Source organism: Poecilia reticulata, chromosome 23 (genome assembly GCF_904066995.2).
Source record: "Poecilia reticulata chromosome 23, P_reticulata-male-v2, whole genome shotgun sequence".
Classification (NCBI taxonomy): Eukaryota; Metazoa; Chordata; class Actinopteri; order Cyprinodontiformes; family Poeciliidae; genus Poecilia; species Poecilia reticulata.
This window is the reverse complement of record NC_088852.1, coordinates 1,993,745-2,020,259: the sequence shown is the minus strand read 5'-3', so window position 1 is coordinate 2,020,259 and position 26,515 is coordinate 1,993,745. Positions and strand designations below refer to the sequence as shown.

Here is a 26,515-nt window from a genome sequence, read left to right as displayed (position 1 = left end):
TTGGATACGTTTTAGCACTAGCTCAGTTAAACGGTGTGTTGGATACGCTTTAGCATTAGCTTAGTTAAACGGTGTGTTGGATACGTTTTAGCATTAGCTTAATTAAACTGTGTTGGATACGCTTTAGCATTAGCTAAGTTAAACGGTGTGTTGGATACGTTTTAGCATTAGCTTAGTTAAACGGTGTGTTGGATACGTTTTAGCATTAGCTTAGTTAAACGGTGTGTTGGATACGTTTTAGCATTAGCTTAGTTAAACGGTGTGTTGGATACGTTTTAGCATTAGCTTAGTTAAACGGTGTGTTGGATACGCTTTAGCATTAGCTTAGTTAAATGGTGTGTTGGATACGCTTTAGCATTAGCTTAGTTAAACAGTGTGTTGGATACGCTTTAGCATTAGCTTAGTTAAACTGTGTTGGCTACGTTTTAGCATTAGCTTAGTTAAACAGTGTGTTGGATACGCTTTAGCATTAGCTTAGTTAAACTGTGTTGGCTAGCTTAGTTAAACAGTGTGTTGGATACGCTTTAGCATTAGCTTAGTTAAACTGTGTTGGCTACGTTTTAGCATTAGCTTAGTTAAACAGTGTGTTGGATACGCTTTAGCATTAGCTTAGTTAAACTGTGTTGGCTACGTTTTAGCATTGACTTAGTTAAACAATGTGTTGGATACGCTTTAGCATTAGCTTAGTTAAACTGTGTTGGCTACGTTTTAGCATTAGCTTAGTTAAACAGTGTGTTGGATACGCTTTAGCATTAGCTTAGTTAAACTGTGTTGGCTACGTTTTAGCATTAGCTTAGTTAAACAGTGTGTTGGATACGCTTTAGCATTAGCTTAGTTAAACTGTGTTGGCTACGTTTTAGCATTGACTTAGTTAAACAGTGTGTTGGATACGCTTTAGCATTAGCTTAGTTAAACTGTGTTGGCTACGTTTTAGCATTAGCTTAGTTAAACAGTGTGTTGGATACGCTTTAGCATTAGCGTCTTGTGTTGTGTTTAGCAGAGCTAATCTTCACAATTAGTGCTTTAGGGTTAGTGCAGCTAATGTTTTAGCTCCATCATATGTGCTGTCAGGCTGGATATCAAACGTTTCTGCAGCTAGCTTGGTACCAACCAGATTCTACCTGTTTAGAGGCAAAAATAACTTTGTGGCGCAATCTGGGGACAAAAGCTTAGAAAGTTTCAATTTTCTCACTTTAAAAATGAAACAATTTTCCACTAATTTAACCGAATCTTGCAGCTTTAAACTTTTCCTTGGAAGTGTTTGAATCAGCGCAACAATTCAAACACTGTATTTATCCAGTTTGTGTGTTTTTTTAATGCTGAGACTAAATAAACATCAGATAAAGGAACATGGCAGGAAAAAGAGCATCGCTGATGTCTGCTTGGGAACAATGGCGCTTTGTGGCACAGAAGATTGAGATCTCAGCCTTTCGATGCGCACAACAACAAACTCAGAGCCGTTTCTATTGGGGCCACAGCCGCTCCAGCAGGGCGTGTTTGACTGCGACAGGAAGCCGTTCAGGTGGATGACAAAGGAGAGAAGAACGATGGCTGGAGGCAGCGACTCGTCCCGACTTGTCTCTGAGCATTCACACCTTCTTGCCTTTCCCACCCTTCTCACCTTCCTGCTTCCTGAAACTCGCAGTCATTCACAGACTTTTCCTTTTCTCCCAATCTGTCCCAATTTAAACTGATTTCATTCAAATCAGTTTAAAAGATCTCGGTTTGATCCCCAGTTTGTTCATTTTAACAAATATATTTCTACTGTTCAGTGTGTTTCTGCTGCTGTGGGAAAGTTCAGAGTTCAAACCGACAAACCCTAAATTCTCTCACTTCAGCTCTGATTTTTTTAAAAACTTTATCCGCTAAAGAAAAATTTCAGAAAAAAGTCATAGTTATTAGAAAAAAAGTAAAAAACTCAAGATTATGAGAAAAAAAATAAAAAAATTTAATTCAGACATTTTCCTCAGGATTATGAGTTTGGGTCTCGTTCTGAGAAAGAAAAAAAAACCTGAACTTTGAGCTAAAAGTCAAAATTCTGAGAAATATTTTTCAAGAATTCGGATTTGTAAGAAAAAAGTCAAAATTCAGATTTTTATTCCTGAGAATTCTGAAAAAATGTCAGAATTTTGACTTTTTCTGACTTCAAAATCTTGACTTCTGGTCTCATTCTGAAAAAGTTTAGAGTCAAAACTCTTAGAAAATGAGAAAAAGTCATAATTCTGAATTTTTCTGTAAATCTACAGAAAACTGAATGATGTTTGCATCTCTGGGCCCCAGAAGGTTTTTTGCCTCTCAGCAGCTTTTAGTCGCAGCTCGTAGCTTCCGGCTGTAAAACGGCGGGAATCGCCATGGAAACGGCAGACCAATCATTCCCCCTCTCTGTGTTGAACACAAACTGACCAGCTCTCTTGTTTTTGTTTTTTTTTTTTTTGCTTTGCTCAGGTTCTGGGTCGGGTTCTCCTCCTCCAGCTGATCGCCGAGCTGGTCCGCGGTTACCGTGACGACGAGACCTGGTCGCTGCAGCTGCTGAACAGCACGCGCATCCACATCCTGCCCACCATGAACCCGGACGGCTTCGACGTGGCCGACACAAACTGCCTGATGAGCCAGGGAAGGTAAACTTTATCTCACAGACAGACGGAGAGAAATGAAGAACGGAGTAACCACCTGAAAAGTGCGGCATGCTTTTTTTAAATCCTTCTTACACATTTCTGAAGTTTTATTTTTCTGTGAATGGAAGCAGTTATGTACCAGGGTTTGTACGGTGCTTCAAATCCTTGAAAGTCATTAGATTTAGGTGTTTTCAGGGTTTGGAAAGTACTTGAATTCTGTTTAAAGTGCTTGAAAGTTATTGAAATTCATGCCAAACAGTTTGGTAATAAAGTGCAATGTGATGTTTGGTTAACGGCGTAAATTTGGAAAAGATTATTTACAGTTGAAACCAGGTTCGTTTAATAAAAAGAGATTTTAAAATTTCTCACTGTCTGAAGTTAAATCTTGAAAATTAGTTTTTACTTTCGGAAAGGTGTAAAAGCTGCTGGACATTTCATGTCTGAATATGTTCAGATTTTTTGTTTTGATCATTTTTACAATAAATATTTTCATATTTCATCTTTTTTATACATTTCTGTAAATGTTTAAAAACTGATTTGTCTTTAAAACCTACATAAAATGAGGCATTTTATGTTGTACTTTGGTCAGAACGAGGATGTTTTTTCCTTAAAGCTGGAGATCACTTCCTTTTGTTTCCACTTTCCTCAAGTGTCTTAAGACATTTTAAGATCTTACTGGAAAATCAGCATAGGAAGAATGTTTTTTTAACAGGCAGTTGAACATTTCGTGGCATCAGATGTTTATTGGTAACAGTTTCGCTCCAACGCCCCGAACTCTGATTACCAGGAAACCGCACACACCGCACGGGTCAGATTGCAGACAGATGGTTAAAGCCTCTCGGTGTCCCGTTGTGTGTGTGTGTGTGTGTGTGTGTGTGTGTGTGTGTGTTTGTGTTTTACGGCCTCGTTAAGCCGAGTCGCCGCGGTAAAACGGAGTGTGAGGTCTGTGGGCTCCAAACCGTAAAAGGATTTTTTCCTCTTGCGTCAAACAGAACGAGGCAGAAACTTGATTTGTTTTTAGTTCTGCACCAGTTTCTTCAAACTCGACGTTTTCTCTTCGATTGGGTTCAGATTTTTACTGGATTTTTTAAAATTTGTTTTTATTTGAACTTCAAACTTTTTCACAGATTTAATTCTGAAAAGTGCGGCATGTTTTTGATTTTAGCCTTTCTGATTAGGCTTGCTGTAATCAATAAACCAGTTAATCACACAATAATTTATTGTTTTTATCTTTTCTCTCTTTCATCTGCTGCTCTGGTCTCAAATTTCGACTCTTTTGAAAGACATTTTGTTTATAATTTATTTATACGTTTTTTATTTATTTTGGATATTTATGTTAATTAGAATTTAAAGTTTATTGATCTTTGAGAATGTGTTTTTGTTACCATTATATTATTTAAACATTTTCTCAAAACAATATTGTTGGAAGAAGAACAGAATGTCAAACAGCTGCTCTTCAGTAGAAATCACATAATATTTCTGGTTTTAATACGAAACTGAATTGACGTGATAAAATATGAGTACTTTGTGTGTTAGCTGCCATATTTTTTTAAAAGAAATAGTAACAATAGTAAACATTTTATGTGAGATTATTGTCTTTTATATTTTAAAGCTCTTTCAGATACAAAACCAATTTTGAGCTTTTTCTTTTTTTGTGGTCACGGACCACAGAAAGTCACATTAAGGGCCACGAATGGCCCACACACCACAATTTGGACACCTTTCCTCTAACTGGTTTTCTTCCAGGAAAATCCTCACCGTTTTATTTCCCGCCCTCTCGTTTCTCTCTGGCTCAAACATTTCTGATGTCTTGACGTTTCCCTCCGATCTGATCGATCTCTGTCCGCTTTAGGGCAAACCAGAACGGCGTCGATCTGAATCGGGGATTTCCTGACGCTTTCGCTGGCCTTCGAAAGCAGCAGGAGCTGAATGAGGAGCAAAGGGAAGCTGAGGTTGGTTTCAGTTGGGATTCCTCCTTTTGTTAGGGAGTTTATGAGCTTTTATTTAATGAATATGACCTAATTTGAGTCATTTTTAGACTGTTAACGTCACACACGTTGACAATCAGATGTACTTGTTTCGAGATCTATGATTAAATAATTTAGGTTTAAAAAGGATTCAAATGATTCCTTCAATGTGCAAGACACTGTTAGCTACTCCTCACAGTGGCTGTTAGCATTATTAGCTACTCCTCAAGATGGTTATAAGAACTGTTAGCTGCTCTTCAAAGTTGGTAAAGCATATAGCTATAAGGCAGCTAACTGTTAGCTATAAGTACTGTTAGCTATAAGAACTGTTAGCTGCTCTTCAAAGTTGGTAAAGCATATAGCTATAAGGCAGCTAACTGTTAGCTATAAGGACTGTTAGCTATAAGAGCTGTTAGCTGCTCTTCAAAGTTGGTAAAGCATATAGCTATAAGGCAGCTAACTGTTAGCTATAAGGACTGTTAGCTATAAGAACTGTTAGCTGCTCTTCAAAGTTGGTAAAGCATATAGCTATAAGGCAGCTAACTGTTAGCTATAAGGACTGTTAGCTATAAGAACTGTTAGCTGCTCTTCAAAGTTGGTAAAGCATATAGCTATAAGGCAGCTAACTGTTAGCTATAAGGACTGTTAGCTATAAGAACTGTTAGCTGCTCTTCAAAGTTGGTAAAGCATATAGCTATAAGGCAGCTAACTGTTAGCTATAAGGACTGTTAGCTATAAGAACTGTTAGCTACTCTTCAAAGTTGGTAAAGCATATAGCTATAAGGCAGCTAACTGTTAGCTATAAGGACTGTTAGCTATAAGAACTGTTAGCTGCTCTTCAAAGTTGGTAAAGCATATAGCTTTACCACCTAAAGCTACCCTTTAAAGTGGCTGTAAAAACTGTCAGCTAACAAACGAAGTGGCTCTGTAGCTAAAAGTACTATTAGCTACCTTCAGCTGGTCGTTGATCATGACACATGAGTTTCTAGCTAACTTTTATTTAGTAAGAAATAAGGATTCGGTTTGGATGCAGATATTTTGGTTTGGCTGGAAAGACGAACAGTTCAGCTTGAGAGAAGTTAAATTATGGGCTTCGTTAGCCCATAATTTCATTAGCTGCGTTCATTAGCTTAGCATTGCAACAGATCCAGGTGATCAGACGATAAGATCCACTGAGGTGGTTTATATTGCAAACAGGAGAAGCTCCAGTGCTGTGCCTTGGGGGACGACCAGGTTATCTTTATTAAACATTAAATTACCCGTGTAGCTTTAAGATGCCCTAAGGCTAGCTACCGGCTTCTTTGACTGATCAATCCAGTTTCCAATTTTAAACTAACATGAATCAAATTAGCTTTATCCTGACTTATCTGTGTTCGATCATGTTTTCCTGCAGCAGCCAGATAAATGTCAGCAGGCAGATGTTGGGGTTTCTGTCCTGACCTGCCGCTAAAGAAGGAAAACGAAGTTTATTTGGCTCCTTTCCTCCCCTGCAGCTGAGCAAAAACCACATCCTGATGTAAAAATTAGAAATAAATAAATCCAAACCAGCTCTGCAGAAAACAACATGAGTATTTTATTTAAACTGCCTTCCTAAAGCTATATTAATCCATATTTAATAAGCAATAAATCATCCATTTGCAGGATTTATCGTTTTTCCAAAAATGGGATGATAAAATCTTCAGTTTGGTGATTTGGTCTCAACTAGGCCCTTATTTTGAAGGACAGTTTTGTTTATAGAGACTTTATAAATCATTTTGTTTGTTGTTTCTGTTGCTTTATTTATTCTGGACATTTAAAACGTCTTCCAGTTCCACTGTTAAATAATTATTAGTATTTATAGTTTATCGATGTGTTCTTGAATTATGATACTTGGAAAAGTTCAATGTTATTCTGAGATACTTTTATTGTGACGGGTCCATCTGCAGGTTGTGTTTTGTTCAGATGATTTTTCGGTCATGTGACGCAGGTGAGAGCTGTGATTGGCTGGCTGCGAAGCGAAACTTTTGTCCTGTCCGCCAACCTTCATGGAGGCGCCATGGTGGCCAGTTATCCCTACGACAACAGCGACCGAGGTAGAAACAAACCCAGGAACCTCCTGATGCCGAGTTCTGCTGCACGTTTTAATCGAACCATCCGAGTCTGTGTCTTTAATTGGTTTTAGAAATGCTTCAGTTTCCCAGCTGCTGGTTTTGCAGGTTCTGTTTGGATGGCCTCGCCCAGCATCGCGCCTGATGACGACGTGTTCGTCCACCTGGCTAAGGTTTACTCATACAACCACGCCTCCATGCACAAGGGGAACCTCTGCGACGACAGCGGCCCTTTCAAGGACGGCATCACCAACGGCTACAGCTGGTACAAGCTGGAAGGTGAGCGCAAAAACTGTAGAAACTAAACTACAGTATTTTTTAAATATGTTAGTTCTTTCTTTAAGCTTGTTTGAAAAAAATCCTTTAATCTCCATGGCAACTATCCAGCTGTTCAAAAACACCTGGGTGGGCCTAGCTCCGCCTCCGAATCACAGCTCCGCCCCCACTCAGCTCCTTCAGACTAGCCGGCAGCAATTAGCAAATTAGCTCATTGTAGGAGCTGCTGCTCAGAGCAACGCTGGTAAAAACGGTTAATAGAGGAGCCATGTTGGATGACTTCCTGGAGGCGGAGCTTCAGAAAGAGCAGGAGTTTTAAAGAGACAGAGGCCCAATTTCAAGGTGTTAAAACATGAATAAAGTTCTTTTCAGTCAGGAAAGTCAAACTCATTTTCATTTTGTGCCAAATCAAGATCCTGAATGTTCTTAAAGGGCCGGTTGCACCAGAATGATGAAACTCATTAACAAACTGTTCAAATATTAATAAATATTTGTTCCTGCATTCCACAAGTTCTTGTTAAAATTTCATGTTGATCAGTTTCTCCAATCAAAATCACAGACTTTGTAGTGCTAATTTGTAAATATTTTTGATTTTTGTGCTCATGTACGACATTAAACGTGTCTTTTTGTTTCTCATATCGATCACATCAAGTAAAGGTGAGGCAGAAATGTAACAGTAAGAAATACTGCCACCTGCAGGTGGAAGTTGGCATCACTCAGTGTTTTGTCCATTTTGATAGAAAATTTGCTATAAACTCTAAATTATGCATTCGCATTAAAAACTGCAGGGATCTGTTGATTATTTATGAATTTGGCATCTGGAGTGTAAGGGACCACATCAAGAGCTGCAGTGGGCCAGATTTGGCCCCTGGGCCTTGAGTTTGACACTGGGAACTAATTAGAAACTGGGTGCAGCTGTGAGGGGAGAGCAGCAGTCAGGCTGAGTGAGAGAGAGAGAGATGAGTGGCAGAGAGGAGCAACGAGGCGAAAACACAAAGAACCAGGAGCAAACGATAAACCTGGTCTAACTACAATAAACCTGGTCTAACTACAATACAAAATGCAGAAGCTAGGGCTAATCATGAATGGAAAACGCATGACGCCGCCCCTTTAAGAGCCTCTGTGTCGTTCCAGGTGGGATGCAGGACTACAACTACGTTTGGGCTCAGTGTTTGGAGCTGACGCTGGAGCTTTCCTGCTGCAAGTTTCCTCAACCCGAAGAACTTCCTGCCCTGTGGATGGACAACAAGAAGGCTCTGCTAGCTTACATCCAGCAGGTCCACCTGGGTGAGAGCCGGGTGTTAGCTTTAGCCTGAAGCTAACACCAGGCGCCGAGAGGATTGATGGGTCTCTGTCTGTCTGTCTCTTAGGGGTGAAAGGTCAAGTGTTTGATGGGTGGGGGGTGCCGGTGCAGAACGCGGTGGTGGAGGTCGAGGGTCGCAGGAACATGTGTCCGTTCAGAACCAACCAGCATGGAGAATATTACCGGCTGCTGCTGCCTGGAAGCTACAACTTCAAAGTAAATGACAATTATTACTTTTTCAACTTTACCTGGTCTCAGGTGTTAAACTATGAAGGAAAAACCAAATATTTTCAAACGAGCCGCGTTTCCTTCTGAGCGACTTTGTTACAAATGGCTGCAGGAAAGAAATGATGTAGAAATGTTTTAGTTTTAATGGCAAAAATTACAATAACTCATATTAGTAACAAAATCAGGCAAAATGATTTTTTCCAAATCGGTTTCTTTCAATAAAAAACTGTTGAGGCTTTAACAGAAACTGCAGGTGTTTGTCTGAGTCTGGTGGATTTTTGTTTAAAACATTTTTGTTTTTCATTCAGTGGGAAGAAAATCCAGAGATTTTACTGAAGTAAGAGCAGAAATACTTCATAGTAAAACTAAACTTTGGTGAAAGTAAAGCACAGAAAGAAATACTCCTAAATGTAGCTACATCATCCCTGCAGGAACAAAAAGTTTCTCTTTTTTTTCTTTCTTTCTCATTTTGGTCTCAGGTGTCGTATCCGGGTCACGAGGTTCTGACGGAAACGCTCAGCGTCCCGCACGGTCCAGAACAATATTCTGCGATGAAGCACGACTTTAAGCTGCGACGCGTCGCCTCGGCAACGGTCCGCACTCAAGCCGAGCCGAGCCCGTCTTGCAATTACTCATTACTGCCTCAAGGTGGCGGCGGCGCGGCCGGATCCGCCTGGAACGGACTGACAGTCGGGTTCAGCTTAGTGGCGGCGCTTCAGTCTCTGATGGACTGAGCAACACGCTCTGGACACCGACCCAAACCAAACGAGGTGAGAGGTCAACAAAGGTCAACGAGGGGAGAGGTCAACGAAGGTTGGCTTTACTGGCTGCTGCAGAGTGAAGGAAAAGGAGCAAAACGACATTTTGGCAACCAGGAAAAACAGGAATGATTTCAAAACATAAAAGGAATGATGGCTGGACTATCGGTTTCAGTATGGAAGAAGATTAGTGCCAAAAAAAAAAAAAAGGATTTAGATTTGTTTTTTTATAATCAGAATCCTGTCATATTCTGGGATCAAAATCTGAATTATAATAATTAAAAAGTCAAAATTCTAAATTCTGATTTTGAAAAATTCTGAAGCCAAAATTTTGAGAGAAAAGCCTGAATTCTGAGTTTAAAGTCAGAATTTTGAGGTTAAAGTCAAAATATGAAGAATTTTGACTGATTTCAAAAAAGTCAGAATCCTGGGATTAAAGTCAAAATTGTGAGATTAAATCCAGAATTCTGAGGTTAAGGTAAAAATTTTGAGAAAAAAACGTAAGAAATGTTGAGATAAAAGTCAAAATTCTGAAATTTAAATCAGAATTAAAGTCAACAATTTGAGAGAGAAAAAAGTCCCAAGAGTTCTGAGTCAGAATTTTGGGGTTAAAGTCAAAATTCTACCATTTTTTAAAGCCTGAAAAGTCGAAATGTGGAGAATTTTTACTTTTATGTAAAAAAAAAAAAAAATTTAAGTCAAAATTCTGAGGGAAAAATAATTTAAAGTCAAAGTTTTTAGGATAAAGTCAGAATTGTGAGGAATAAAGTTTATCATTCTGTTCTTTTCACTGTCCCTGATCCTCTTATCCAGTTTAATGTTGAATTCAGTTGCACAGAAATTGTTTTTGCATTAAAGTGTTAAAATGTGAAACATGTTTAACTAATTTTTCTCAACCACTGATGCATTTCTGACATTAGAAGCACAACTTGAGATTTTTCTACGTCTAACAACATTTTAGTTGGGAAGCAAACGGCGAGTATTTCATTAATTATTCAGTATTTATATGACTTTAACTTCAAAGAAGCCATTAAAACTAACCAAAATAAATTATTTACATTGATAAAGGAAGAAAAAGGCAGATATATATTTACTTTGAGCTTTTGAATTTTTCAGAACAAACTGTCCATGTTGAGCTAAAATTGTGCTTAAATAATTTAAATGAATAAATAAGGCTGATTACATAAACAGTTATCAGTTAGTGGGCAGCGTTTCAACATTTCTGCATATTCAAGGTGTGTTTTATGTATTCATGAAGAATTTTTATTATAATATTTCTGTAAAAATTGCTTTTGATTTTTTTAAATGCACTAAGTAAACTGATAGCTTAGCTAATGCTAAAGCTAAAATAAGTTTGGTCAGAATATTTTCCATAATCATTCACATAACTTTATACAAATTTATAATTTAATATTTATACTTGTTACTGTATTAACTAAATTAAAAAATAATTCTGCTATGCTAACGGTTCATGTTTCATTTTATAGACAGGTAGTTGTTGGTAAAATTCATATATTTACATTTATTGTATATATTTTATTTTATCAATTTAATAAAAAATCATATAGAGATTAATTGTAATTTTTTATTTCAGTGAAAAATGTATTTAATTCTTTATGTTTGAGGCTCTAAAAGCTACAGTTGAAACAAATATTGCTGATTGTTTTATGAAATATAAATACCTTTTATAAAAATACCTTTTCGCACAAAACTACATGTTTGTGAACCAACTGCAGGTTTTATGAGTCACTGAATCAAATCAGTTACTGTAACTAATCACAACTTTTAATTTCATACAGAGAAAATTATGAGCTAACAGCTAATGCAGGCTAGCTAGCAGCATCAGGTTCAAGAAGATTTTGCTATAATTTTCCCAGATTTTCTAGTTTTATAAACCAACTTTTATCTGTTTATTAGGATTATTTTAATCCTAATAAACCAGCTGTGAAGGTAAAGAAGTATCAGCTGTTAGCCAAACGCTCAGCTAACAGTAGTTAGCTAGCAGTGTAGTCATGTTTTTTTTAGGAAATCTTAATTTGAAGGTTTCAGCATATTTGTAAATTAAGGCTAAGATACCTGAAGCCAAAACTTTAAATTGATTAAGACAAGATTATTCCATCTATGATCCTCGTAGATGGAGAAAAGGAGCTAATTACCACCAAAAATACGTAAAAAATTTGAGCTTAATCTCAGAAATTTTCTGGAAAAAAAAAGTTTGAAAACTTGAACATGTATTCCAGAAAAAAGGGAGAAATTTTGAGTTCAATCTCAGATTTTCTGGAATAAATTTCAAAATTTCTGAGTGTGAAAAGTCAGATTTTTGCCAGAAAAACCCTGAAATTTTTAGATTGATTTCAGAAATTATCTGGATTCATACATATTTTAAATTTAGAAATTTTTTGAGTTGCAAAAGTAACATTTTCAACTTTTGAGCCTCAGCAATTTCCGTATTTTTCCCCCAGAAGATTTCTGACGTTTAACCTCAAAATTTCAAGATGTTTTTTTTAGAAGAAAATGGTTGACTGAATGTACTTAATTTCTCTTTATAAAATGTTTTGTTTGTTTTATGGCAGCAATGTAGCCCCCTCTATCTACAGTGGCTCTAATATGGCTTCATAACTAAATTTGATGTTGCCGTAATAGTTGAGTTTTTATAGAAAAGCATTTATTTCTCTGCATGTCTAATGTAGACAGAGGTACAAAACTCCCAGGTTACACTTGGAGGTAATGTTTATATTTCTGCTGCTCTCAGAAATGAAAAGGATTTAAATTGACTTTTTCTTTCTTCCGTACGTCAGGGAGGGAAAATCCTCGGCCTCAGGACTTGGCGAAGTCTTTCCAACCTGAGATTCGCTCCCGTTAGGAGTGTAATTTTATCTGCGTGGAAAAGCTTTTTAAAATTAGCACTTGAAAGGAGAGAGAGCTGCTTTTAGAACGGCTGGGATTAAAACCAGAGCAGAGCTTTCAGCAAACTGAGAGGAAACAGAGAGGAAACCACGTACCTGGTTCAGAAACGAGAGTTTTTCATCTGTTGAGGATTTTTTCAAACGTTAAATTGCAACACAAAAGCAAAAATATATTAATTTGTAAAATAGATCAAATGTGCACTAAGACACACTAAACAAACTGAATATAAAACCAAACATTTAACATTTTTGTTTTCTATGTATTTATTTATAAATTTAACCAAAAATGAGAGCAAGCGAGAAAAAGACTCGAGTGCACCACCTGGTGGCCAATCTTGGTATCTGACTAATTTCATTAAAAAAATTTTAAAAACTTTAACATTTATTTAGAGGTAGAATTAATCCATATGTATAAAACTGCTTCAGAAACTTTACATAAAAATTATTTTATTATCTGTAACTGACAAACTCAAGTATCTTCTTAATGCATCTAAAACATTCTTAGTGTGAACTTTGTTAGTCTTTATGTCAATAAACGGGTTTATTCGTAACAGCAGGACGTCTGTTTGTTGCTCCAACTCAAATCCAGTTTAATTTAAAGTTTAATTTAGGGATTTAAACTGATCTGAGGTGAATTAAGGGCGGATTAGTTCCTGGATTGTGGGAACCGTTCAAACCTCAGGACATGATCAACTGGATCAGGAGGCAAATAATAATCATGGAAGTCGCAACTCATGTGGAAGCTGCTAGCTTAATTTGCTCAGACTTGTTCTCACATCTTCAGGGTGAAACAGATATCTGACTCTTCAAATCTGACGTTTTTCTTGCCGTATTTCAGGTTTTTCTACTTTTGTTACTGTTTTATGTGAGATTTCGCCTCATGAAACCTTCGGTGCCCTGCTGGACGGGGAGCGACTGCAGGCTTCAGTCGCTCCTCACACATCAGACCTCAGCAAAGCAGATGCCTTTCTTGTTGTTTTTGTTTATTTGCTGTGAAAAACTGATGGGAACTGAAATGTGCTGAACCTAGAAGTCTCATATTATGAATAAAAACTATGCGAGTTTGCAGGTGTCATTTCATTCTGTAAATGCTTGTTTTGAGTTTGTGGTTTTATAAGAGGAAAGTTTGAGCTGAAACCAAGAGTATGAGGTATTAAAAAATGTGTTTTCAACATTACTGCAGTGGATTTTCAGTTAGCGGCTAAGAGCATAGTTAGAGTTGACGTGAATCTTTACACCTGATATTTAAAAAAAGAGGAGAACCAGCTTTGTGTGGTCATCAGATGAGCCTTTTAAAGACTAAAAACTAAAATATCAAAGCTCATTTTTAGGCACAGCCACTAGAATTGGATTAGCTTTAAAATGTTAACTTGATTAGCATTAATCGAGCATTAATAGTTTAATTGGGTGTATCAGGTGCATTAAGAGTAAAATGTACTATTATCATCCTAAATTAGTCCTGACGCTTCATGAAGAAGAAAAGTTTTATTTTTACCTCCGGCAGAGGCTCCGCCGAACCCCTGAGACCGACTCATCGAACCCCTGGGGTCCGACCGAACCCAGGTTAAGAACCACAGTGACTGACTGCACTGTCACACAGTGACAGTCAGCCAATCAACGCACCTGAGGTAGTTCTTCAGGCTCCAGCTTTCCCAGTCAGGTGTGAGGGGGAGAGCTGGAGACAAAGGAGCTACAGGTTGGTGCTTCCAAACAATCAGTTCATCTCTTTGTTATGCACTTTTTAAAAACTTCAATATAAGAGTCATGTAGATCTGAACATCCAGTGAGCTTGGAGCCATGAATCTGTCATGCACTGAGCTATAAATGGAATTGGTGAGTAGTGAACACAATGTTTTGTTTGTTTTAGCATGTTGGTGGTGGTAGCCAATGCTAACTGTTGATCATCAATTGTTATATGATCTACCTTCTTAAATTGAACATGTATTTAAGTTAATGAGATAAATGTTATTTATATTGTCTGAAAGTGTAGATTTTGGATATAATTGCATTTATTTCTGTATGTAATGGAAACAGTGTAGTTAACTAGCAGGCTGGTAATTTACTGGTCCTGTTTATTTTAATACAGGCCAGGTGACCCTCTTGTTTAGGGGTAAAGGATGGCGAGCTTCTGAGAACTGGCAGGAGAACCTGACATTCACTCCATACTGGTCTGGTAGGAGGCTGATGGTCTGTATCATTTCCCCTCAATCTCACCATACAGACACACAATCCACATCTCTTCATCTGAAATGACTTGAGATTGGACATTGTCATCTAAATATCTGGACAATTCAACTATGGACTTTTCGAATGTATATCGGTCAGACACTGTGCTGACCAGTGGGGAAAATTAAGACTTGTGCACAAATGTATGGAAGATCTATGGAAGATGATGTTGAAAATATGCAAAAATGAGTCATAGTTTAGTATAACGTCAGAAATACTAAATGACTCATTTGTGACTCGTTTGCACAAATGAGTCACCTCAAAAATGTGCAAATTTTGAGGTCATAAAAATATTTAAAAAAATTTATTGCATATTTCTGAGGTCTGTATGACCTCAGAAATATGCAAAAATTTGTCATAGTATAGTATGACCTCCAAAATGTGCAAAAATTAGTCATAGTATAGTATGACCTCAAAAATATGCAAAAATTAGTCATAGTATAGTATGACCTCAAAAATATGCAAAAATTAGTCATAGTATAGTATGACCTCAAAAATATGCAAAATTAGTCATAGTATAGTATGACCTCAAAAATATGCAAAAATTAGTCATAGTATAGTATGACCTCAAAAATATGCAAAAATTAGTCATAGTATAGTATGACCTCAAAAATGTGCAAAAATTAGTCATAGTATAGTATGACCTCAAAAATATGCAAAAATTAGTCATAGTATAGTATGACCTCAAAAATATGCAAAAATGAGTCATAGTATAGTATGACCTCAAAAATATGCAAAAATTAGTCATAGTATAGTATGACCTCAAAAATATGCAAAAATGAGTCATAGTATAGTATGACCTCAAAAATATGCAAAATGAGTCATAGTATAGTATGACCTCAAAAATATGCAAAAATTAGTCATAGTATATAGTATGACCTCAAAAATATGCAAAAATTAGTCATAGTATGACCTCAAAAATATGAGAAAATTAGTCATAGTATAGTATGACCTCAAAAATATGCAAAAATGAGTCATAGTATAGTATGACCTCAAAAATATGAGAAAATGATTCATAGTATAGTATGACCTCAAAAATATGCAAAATGAGTCATAGTATAGTATGACCTCAAAAATATGCAAAAATTAGTCATAGTATATAGTATGACCTCAGTAATATGCAAAAATTAGTCATAGTATAGTATGACCTCAAAAATGTGCAAAAATTAGTCATAGTATAGTATGACCTCAAAAATGTGCAAAAATTAGTCATAGTATGACCTCAAAAATATGCAAAATAAGTCATAGTATAGTATGACCTCAAAAATATGCAAAAATTAGTCATAGTATGACCTCAAAAATATGCAAAATAAGTCATAGTATAGTATGACCTCAAAAATGTGCAAAAATTAGTCATAGTATAGTATGACCTGAAAAATATGCAAAAATTAGTCATAGTATAGTATGACCTAAAAAATATGCAAAAATTAGTCATAGTATAGTATGACCTAAAAAATATGCAAAAATTAGTCATAGTATAGTATGACCTCAAAAATATGCAAAAATTAGTCATAGTATAGTATGACCTCAAAAATATGCAAAAATTAGTCATAGTATAGTATGACCTCAAAAATATGCAAAAATTAGTCATAGTATAGTATGACCTGAAAAATATGCAAAATTAGTCATAGTATAGTATGACCTCAAAAATATGCAAAAATTAGTCATAGTATAGTATGACCTAAAAATATGCAAAAATTAGTCATAGTATAGTATGACCTCAAAAATATGCAAAAATTAGTCATAGTATAGTATGACCTCAAAAATATGCAAAAATTAGTCATAGTATAGTATGACCTCAAAAATATGCAAAAATTAGTCATAGTATAGTATGACCTCAAAAATATGCAAAAATTAGTCATAGTATAGTATGACCTCAAAAATATGCAAAAATTAGTCATAGTGTTGTATGACCTCAAAAATATGCAAAAATTAGTCATAGTATACTATGTATGACCTGAAAAATATGAGAAAATGATTCATAGTATAGTATGACCTCAAAAATGTACAAAAATTAGTCATAGTATAGTATGACCTCAAAAATATGCAAAAATTAGTCATAGTATAGTATGACCTCAAAAATATGAGAAAATGATTCATAGTATAGTATGACCTCAAAAATGTACAAAAATTAGTCATAGTATAGTATGACCTCAAAAATATGCAAAAATTAGTCATAGTATAGTATGACCTCAAAAATATGCAAAAATTAGTCATAGTGTTGTATGACCTCAAAAATATGCAAAAATTAGTCATAGTATACTATGTATGACCTGAAAAATATGAGAAAATGATTCATAGTATAGTATGACCTCAAAAATGTACAAAAATTAGTCATAGTATAGTATGACCTCAAAAATATGCAAAAATTAGTCATAGTATAGTATGACCTCAAAAATATGAGAAAATGATTCATAGTATAGTATGACCTCAAAAATGTACAAAAATTAGTCATAGTATGACCTCAAAAATATGCAAAATGAGTCATAGTATAGTATGAGCTCAAAAATATGCAAAATGAGTCATAGTATAGTATGACCTCAGTAATATGCAAAAATTAGTCATAGTATAGTATGACCTCAAAAATGTGCAAAAATTAGTCATAGTATAGTATGACCTTAAAAATATTCAAAAATTAATCATAATATAGTATGACCTTAAAAATATGAAAAATTAGTCATAGTATAGTATGACCTCAAAAATATGCAAAAATTAGTCATAGTATAGTATGACCTCAAAAATGTGCAAAAATTAGTCATAGTATAGTATGACCTCAAAAATATGCAAAAATTAGTCATAGTATATGATAGGTATTTTCCTAGAACCTACATAAAAGAACCACAGACAACGTATATGAATTTTATGACAAACTTTGCAAAGGAGAAGACTCTATCAATTGCTCCTCCGAGCTGTTCATAGAGCGTTCTGAAACCTTCAGTTTGTTTGTCTCTTTTATTAGCAGAAGAGAGAAAGGTGTGAACAGGAATGGAGGGGGTGAAACCCACATCCTAAATTCACAGTAGGATGTGAATTCAGACAGACAGAGGGGAGACACAGAAACTAAATTAACACATACTAGGTTTTACAGCTCAGGACTTTCCCAGGAAGATCTAAGTCACCATCTGTACAAACATGCTTGATTAAGGAAGATTTAATGTTGTCTCCCAAGTTTCAACAAGTTTGAACACTAAACCTCTAAATATAAACTAGTAACATAAACTTATAAATATAAGAATGATAAACATAATAACTCTAACATTTCCCCCCTGTTTAACATTCTTATACAAAAGTCACTCAACAACTTAAAATGAAAAAGAACACATAAAAAAGAAAAAATGAATTATAAACGAAACAGTAGAAAACCAAATGCAATTTTCTTTCATCACAAGCACCACTTGTTTTCACATTTTCAGTGTAGGCGTCATAAAACATTTGATTCCATCTGTTTATTAGTTACAGGACATCGTCATACATTTTTTTTTTTAGTTCATCTTCATCTCTCTGAAGAGACATGTAATCTTCATCGGTGTCAGAGATTACCCTGACCATCTGATAGTTGATCATGGCTGTGTTAAATGTCTTTAGCATCATGCTACGAAGGCATGAAATGATGCAAGTTGTAAACAGGCAAAAAAGAATCAACACAGTCAGAATTGGTGTAACAATCTTCCACTATGGCCCAGAAGTGAGCCAAGACAGAAAGTCAAAAGGATGTGATCCTTTCGTTCCACTTTCCACATAATGTTTAAGTTCTTCCAGTTCATGTAAAGCGTCAGAAATGGTTCCACCAGTTCCTGTTTCGTCAGGAACGAATGTACAGCACGCTGGGCCAATGATTTTACAAACACCTCCCTGAGAGGCTGTGAGCAGGTCAAGCACAACACGATTTTGCAAAACCATGTTTCTCAGTTCAGTCAGCCCTCTCATGGAGCCGTTTGCCAGCCGGTGTGTGCTGTTGATGAGTTGCAGTAATCCATATCTGTTGATTTCAACGTGGTCCCAAACCTCTCCTACTCCGACCCATGGAAATATGCCTTGCATAAACTTTTCTCCACCGTTCCAGATCTTGAATTCCCAAGGAACTCCAGTGTCTGTAGTGAGGCCTCCCCAGCGTTTGACCTCAGGCATAACTTCACGCTTGGAGCGGGCAGCCAGAATGTGTCGTCCTTTCCTGATGAATACAATCGGTTACAGGAAGTACCAGTCTGCCATCACCCGTGAACCATAGTCTCCTGGCACTATGGTACTGCACAGCGTTGTCTCCTGTTTCCTCTTTGTCTTGTGCGTGATGTTGAAACTCCTCTCCTGAAACAAGTTGTCACAGTCTGGGTTGTCCTTCCAGACTTTGCAGTGTGGAGTCATCCTTTGACCCCTGCAGGCTGTGCATTCGATGAAATCCTGTGTCGGTTCGCAGTAGGTGTAAACTTTGTTACACAAATTCCAAGGTGACGTCCCAAGAGAAACATGTCCGTTGTTGAACACGCAGCTCCTCAGAGACCCGGGTTTAGCTCCTGCTAAAGAAATGGTCTCTGGTATTTTCCATGCGGTTAGTGGAAATGGAAATACGTCAGCATTAAAGGAACAGTTCATAGATCCAAAAAGTTCCTTCACAGCATCTCCTATCTGAAGTAGAACAGAATAGTCATTTTTACACCATTTGCATCCCTTTGGCATGGGGACGCTTAGTCGTGGTTGTGTGCTCAGGCCATAGAGACACATCTATTTGTCATCCGTGATGTGTCCTACACGCAGACCTGAGTTGTGTGTGGCGATTGGCAGCTGCGCACACACATCGCAGTTCACAGCATGTCCCTCGTACGCGGTTCTATTCATTAGTTTCCACCACAGGTTGATGCTGCAGTCACAGCGCAGTAGAAGATTCATCTGGCATATGGAGTCCCCATTGCTGCTCGGCGCACAGAGATGTCAGAACCCCCAACCTAAAGACGGGGGAATCTTAAGCGTTTCTTCACCGGGTTTGAGACGAGCTACCCTAAAAAATAGCCCCCCTTTGAAGTCCGGTCTTCCTCCCTCCGCCTACTTAGGGGTTCAAACACTCTCTGCAGCTTGCAGGGACTGAGATGTATCCAGCTGGGTCTTTACGACTGTTGGTGTGGTCATCAGCACCTGGAAGGGTTCTTTTATGACCTTTATGTAGACCCAGTTTCCTGGCTGGATTGGGGTGGTTTTATTTATTTCCTGTAGAGGAGAACAGTCAGACGGCAGTAAATTTGCATTTAACACCTCTTTCTGTTTCAGGATCCTGATCATATAATCTACCAATGTTTGTTCTTCATCAGCTTTCTGTAAGTCTGGAGCAAACAGAGGCAATATGTAAGCTCTCCCATAAATTATGTCAAAAGCAGGCTTTGCTGGAACTACTTCAACTCTTTTAGAAAAAGCATCAATCATCACCAAACAATATTTATGTGGTCTACTTTGTGTGAGTTCAATAAAGTCCATATGCATTGTTTGAAATGGATGAGGGTTTTGGGAAACTTCCTCTTCTTGGTCTAATGTTTCCTTGAGGATTGTTTCTGACACAAACTGGACATGCAGTACAAAAAAAATTTTTTAAGTAAGAATTGAATCCATATGTGGTAAAATGCTGTTGTAGCATAGAGACAAAATGCTGTTGTAGCATAGAGACTAGCATAGAGACCATCCCCCCTGTTGACACATGACAATGTCCATGTGTCAAAATTGCTGCCGCTCTAAATAGAGACTTTGGAAGGACCGGCTTCTACTTACTGAAAAAATGTTATCATCATTCAGTGTCGCCCCTTTAGTTATCCACATTTGTTTTTCTGCGTTTGGAGCATTATCTTGCATGTCTTTTAACACAGTTTTGTCTATTACTTGAGGATCTTCTATCTGTATTGAGAAATTGTCTCCCCCATGCTTCCCAGCTGCAGCTTCCTTTGCTACTTTATCAGCTAATCTATTGCCATTTGAAACCTCATCCTGTCCCGTGGTGTGCGCTGCACACTTACAAACTGCTAGTTTAGCTGGTAAATGTATGGCCTGCAAAAGATTCTTAAGCAAGGATGCATGGGTGACTGGTTTCCCTGTAGATGTTATCAAATTCATCAAAGCATAACTCTTCCTAAATAAAAATGACCATCCTGAAATTAAACCAAAACCTCAAATCCTCTAATTTTCCATTTCTTTTTGAATTTATTGACTATCAATCAAATCTGGATTAAAATGTTCTAGACTGAAGTCTAGAAAATGTTGCTTTTAATCACAATCATCAGTTTTTAGTAGCCGTTTACAAGGTTGCTTAAAGTCTCAGACTTTCCCTTAACCTCGCATTTCAGACAAGTTTACAATGTAAGTTTTTTATATTTTAAATTAAATGGTCAATAATTTTATCCGTTACTCAATTTAGCAGAAAAATTTCTCTCGTCTCAAAATAATTGTCATTCATCCCAATATAAAATACACAAACACAAACCCAATCAATTTCAAAGAAAATAAAACATTTGCAAATCATTATTAGCTTTGAATCTAATCCTTTTTAGTTGGTGTAATTTAGCCGTATCACACTCAGTTTTTTTTTTTCTTTCTTAACTTTTAACCATTACAGTTTTTTCCTTCACAGTTTCCCAATCTATGGCTCGTGGGCCCTAAGAGGATCACTGGTCCTTCTGTTAAGGACTGAGTTAATGGGTACAAAATGAAAGATTTTTATCTAACATTGTACCTTAAAACCTTCAAAATGTTCTTTTCTAAATAGATAATTCCTTCCTGCTAGTAAGTAAGCAAGCAAGTCCTCATTACAGTAGCAGTGTGTGTATCACAGCAGTGTGTGTATAACTTATCTCGCATTTCTCCTGTCTCACTTCTCGCTTCCGGCTCCTGCTGCTGGCGTCACTGCAGCTGGTCCTCCCTCTGCCCCTCCTCCAGCTCCCTGTCAGTCCAACTTGCCGGTGTTGGATTATTTATAAGTTGTCCAGACCGTCCCTTTGTCCACCAATGAAACAAGCGGCAAACAGTTCAGTTTGCTGTCTTTTTCCAAACGTCTAGCAGGACTCCATACAGTAGTTTTGCTGCATGGCAGTTCCCAGATGTCAAGGAATTAGGACCAGTGGACACTTTATTGCCTTCAGTGTCCAGTTGGTAGAAATCGTCCTGTCCTTTTTCGCTTCTTTATCAACTAGCTGGTGATAAAGGAGGGACGTCATCTGATTGGCAGGACAGATCTGAGCCGAGGTCAGAGGTCAGACGCAGCGCAGCGAGGCTCAGACAGAGGAAAAGGAAAGAAGCAAATAAGAGTCAATTATAACTTTCTTTTCTTTTCATCGTATAGCTTTTAGCCACTTATTATCCAACTTTTTAAGAAGTCATAAACCATTTCCTTATTCAAACACATATAAACATGAAACATGTTAAAAGCTGTAGTCTCTTTCATCATGTTCACCATTAACTTGTAAAATGTAGAATGTACGTTTAAGTTAACTTCATCTAAGACACGTCTCACCAGAGAACAATGGATTTCTCTAAATTTGTTGATCTCAGTGCTGCAGACTGTGAAGTCAGCGGGCAGCCCTCCTCTCAAGGCCTAAGAGTTACGAGGCTGGACAATGTCCAGGTCGGTACCTTACTCTGACCGCTGACCCCTCCAGATAGACAGCTAAGAATCATTTCACCAATTTGGTGTTATAATATTATTCCGACACAATACATTAAACATTGTTCTCTGACGACAATTTTATTATTTAGTTTTATTTTTCAGCTTCTCCTCCTTCAGGAAGTCATGATTCCACTTTTAGCATACAAAGAAGTTGTTCCCATGTTTTTATTTCAGTGAGACCTCTCTTTACTGGTTTTTCTTCAAAGGTGTAGGAATGCTCAAAAAAGAAAAACAAAACAAACACCAGTATTTCTTAAAACAAATTATTTCTCACTTGTGAGGTTTAAACCAAATTTTGTAGTAACATTAAAAATTATTTTGCATACACTGATTTCTTGCAGGAATTCAATTTCTTTTATGGTTTTACCTAACGTGTCCCAAACTGCATGCACATGTCTCTAGCATTTCATCAATTTGGACTGGGGGTTTGTGTTTTTGGGGTGTGGTAGAGTCTGATTATGCTGAGGATTTCTCCTATTTGTGGTCTCCTCACTCCACCACCCCTCTTGTCGCCCCGTGCAACATTCTTTGAAGGGCAGTTTCTTGCCCAGTGACCAATATTGCCACAAATCCAGCAGCCTTTTGAATACCGTGGATTTTGTGGGGTGTTATTTTGGGGTCTTCGCCTATCGTGACCTCCTCTGCCTCTGTCTCTTCCACAGCCTTTTGTCCGGTCGTTGGAAAAGGCAGAGGTATATAAACCTCCAAATTTCTCCAGGTGAAAAACATCTGATCCTTTCACAGCTTTCCTGACCTCTTCTAAGGTACAGGGTCTAAAGATATATAAGTTTTGTGTCCCTTCCTCTAGGGAGGGATACAGTCGTGTTGTTGGAACAGCAGCGGCTGATACTGGAGCAGACGGAGCTGCTGAAGCAGCCAGGGGAGAGGTGGCTGCAGGAGCTTGCTCTCCCTGCACCGCTACAGCATTCCGTGTGCTTGGAATTACTTTATTTTCTTCCTTCTCTATAATTAAGTTTTTAGATTCATTTAACCATAATTTAGCACACCTCAGCTCATTCTCCTTTTTAGATTTTTTTTTTTTATTCCCATTTTTCTTTCTACACTACTCTCCAAAATTCCCACAATTGTTTGCCATTGATCAATTTTTAGCTTTCCATCTATTTTATATTTCTTTCTCCATTTTTTCATGTGTACAGTGCTACCAGGAAACCTGGACAGCATGTACTTTTCATCTCCATCGGGGCCCTCAATAAGTGAGGAATTACAAGAATGTTTGTTTCCCATATGTAAAACACTTGCAATTTCAGCTTGAAAATATTATTTATTTGAATTTATTTAAATTTGGTCCAGGTTCGTTGACTCCTAGGGAGTCCTATGAACTGGAGATCTTTTCAGTGGGCCAGCAATTAAAATACCTTGTTGTGGTATTCCCCGCTTCGACTCTTTCGAGTGGGAGAATCTTGCCTATTGCATCCACAAGAGGTTTGCTGTTTAATTCCACTGTTTTATATGAGGTAAAATACAGAGCGGTATTTAAACCTCCAATCACTCTCACACACACAAAGCAGCAGTAGCAAACCAGCAATACCAGCACAGTAATGACTCTATAATTTAGCGCAACATTATCCGTTTTTGCCTTGTCAGATAACTCAGCACCAGTGATATTTTACCCATCAAAAAATCAAAACCACACAGCAATGACAAGCTTCCTATCCGCCTGAGGACTTGCCCTTATGGGGTCTCCTCGAATAGAGTTTTAGCAGAGTGACATTTAACAAGGGAACTCAGACCTCAGAGTTTTAGCAGAGCGAAATCATACAAGGATTCTCAGACCTTAGAGTTTTAGCAGAGCGAACATCATACAAGGGAACTCAAACCACAGAGTTTTAGCAGAGCGAACATCATACAAGGGAACTCAAACCACAGAGTTTTAGCAGAGCGAACATCATACAAGGGAACTCAAACCACTAAAATAGCCATTTTAAAATTCACCTACGTTTCTGTAGTTTTCGGGTTGTCCAGTCGGATCTCGTCACTCCGCCGTTGGCAGACAAAGTCGGACATGTGTCGCTGGCCCAGCGAAGAATTCTACTTCCTGGGTCTTTCTTTCCAGGTCCAATTGACTCTGGCCATGCATGGTTTCAGCGCGTCTTCCTCTGCCTGACAGCGGTCGGTATGAGAGATCCCGGGTTTCGGCACCAAAATGATAGGTATTTTCCTAGAACCTACATAAAAGAACCACAGACAACGTATATGAATTTTATGACAAACTTTGCAAAGGAGAAGACTCTATCAATTGCTCCTCCGAGCCGTTCATAGAGCGTTCTGAAAACCTTCAGTTTGTTTGTCTCTTTTATTAGCAGAAGAGAGAAAGGTGTGAACAGGAATGGAGGGGGTGAAACCCACATCCTAAATTCACAGTAGGATGTGAATTCAGACAGACAGAGGGGAGACACAGAAACTAAATTAACACATACTAGGTTTTACAGCTCAGGACTTTCCCAGGAAGATCTAAGTCACCATCTGTACAAACATGCTTGATTAAGGAAGATTTAATTTTGTCTCCCAAGTTTCAACAAGTTTGAACACTAAACCTCTAAATATACACTAGTACATAAACTTATAAATATAAGAATGATAAACATAATAACTCTAACAGTATAGTATGACCTCAAAAATATGCAAAAATAGTATAGTATGACCTCAAAAATGTGCAAAAATTAGTCATAGTATAGTATGACCTCAAAATGTGCAAAAATTAGTCATAGTATAGTAGACCCAAAATATGCAAAAATATCATAGTATAGTATACTCATACTAGACTAATTTTGCATATTTTGAGGTCATACTATAGTATGACCTCAAAAATATGCAAAATGAGTCTAGTATAGTATGACCTCAAAAATATGAAAAATGATCATAGTATATATGACCTCAAAAAGTACAAAAATTATCATAGTATAGTATGACCTCAAAAATATGCAAAATGAGTCATAGTATAGTAGAGCTCAAAATATGCAAAATGAGTCATAGTATATAGACCTCAAAAAATGCAAAATTAGTCATAGTATATAGTATGACCTCAGTATATGCAAAAATTAGTCATAGTATAGTATGACCTCAAAAATGTGCAAAATATCATAGTATAGTATGACCTCAAAAATGTGCAAAAATTAGTCATAGTTGACCTCAAAAATATGCAAAATAAGTCATAGTATAATATGACCTCAAAATGTGCAAAAATCATAGTATAGTATGACCTCAAAATGTGCAAATTAGTCATAGTATAGTATGACCTCAAAATATGCAAAAATTAGTCATAGTATAGTATGACCTCAAAAATATGCAAAAATTAGTCATAGTATAGTATGACCTCAATAATAATTTGCATATTAGTCATACTATAGTATGACCTCAAAAATATGCAAAATGAGTCGTAGTATAGTATGACCTCAAAAATATGAAAAATGATTCATATAGTAAAAAAAAAAAAATATATAGTATGACCTCAAAAATGACAAAATAGTCATAGTATAGTATGACCTCAAAAATATGCAAAATAGTCATAGTATAGTATGACCTCAAAAATATGCAAAATGAGTCATAGTATATAGTATGACCTCAAAATATGCAAAAATTAGTCATAGTATAGTATGACCTCAAAATATGCAAAAATTAGTCATAGTATAGTATGACCTCAAAAATGTGCAAAAAAAAAAAAAAAAGTCATAGTATATATGACCTCAAAAAATTGCAAAATTAGTCATAGTATGACCTCAAAAATGCAAAATTAGTCATAGTATATATGACCTCAAAAATATGCAAAAATTAGTCATAGTATAGTAGACCTCAAAAATATGCAAAAATTAGTCATAGTATAGTATGACCTCAAAAATATGCAAAAATTAGTCATAGTATAGTATGACCTCAAAAATATGCAAAAATAGTCATAGTATAGTAGACCTCAAAATATGCAAAATATCATATATAGTATGACCTCAAAAATATGCAAAATGAGTCATAGTATAGTATGACCTCAAAAATATGAAAAATTAGTCATAGTATAGTATGACCTCAAAAATATGCAAAATGAGTCATAGTATAGTATGACCTCAAAAATATGCAAAATGAGTCATAGTATAGTATGACCTCAAAATATGAAAAATAGTCATAGTATAGTATGACCTCAAAATATGCAAAATAGTCATAGTATAGTATGACCTCAAAAATATGCAAAAATTAGTCATAGTATATAGTATGACCTCAAAATGGAAAATCATGTAATATGCCCAAAAATATGAAAATAATTGTATTATAGTATGACCTCAAAAATATGCAAAAATTAGTCATAGTATAGTATGACCTCAAAAAATGTGCAAAAATTAGTCATAGTATAGTATGACCTCAAAAATATGCAAAAATTAGTCATAATATAGTATGCCCTCAAAAATATGCAAAAATTAGTCATAGTATAGTATGACCTCAAAAATATGCAAAATGAGTCATAGTATAGTATGAGCTCAAAAATATGCAAAATAGTCTAGTATGTATG

General features: G+C 36.6%; 1 protein-coding gene across 3 annotated transcripts in view; it reads left to right on the top strand.

Moving 5' to 3' along the window:
• cpm (carboxypeptidase M) overlaps nucleotides 1–13,204 on the top strand; it is a 27,271-nt gene extending 14,067 nt beyond the window's left edge. For all 3 annotated transcript variants that reach the window (XM_017302670.2, XM_081603973.1, XM_081603974.1), the window contains 7 exons: nucleotides 2,446–2,618; nucleotides 4,468–4,567; nucleotides 6,549–6,654; nucleotides 6,778–6,948; nucleotides 8,080–8,232; nucleotides 8,316–8,464; nucleotides 8,956–13,204. In XM_017302670.2, coding sequence (XP_017158159.2) covers nucleotides 2,446–2,618; nucleotides 4,468–4,567; nucleotides 6,549–6,654; nucleotides 6,778–6,948; nucleotides 8,080–8,232; nucleotides 8,316–8,464; nucleotides 8,956–9,210 — 1,107 coding nt within the window. In that variant the 3' untranslated portion in view covers nucleotides 9,211–13,204. The remainder of the gene's footprint in view (nucleotides 1–2,445; nucleotides 2,619–4,467; nucleotides 4,568–6,548; nucleotides 6,655–6,777; nucleotides 6,949–8,079; nucleotides 8,233–8,315; nucleotides 8,465–8,955) is intronic.
• Nucleotides 13,205–26,515: the final 13,311 nt, after the last annotated feature.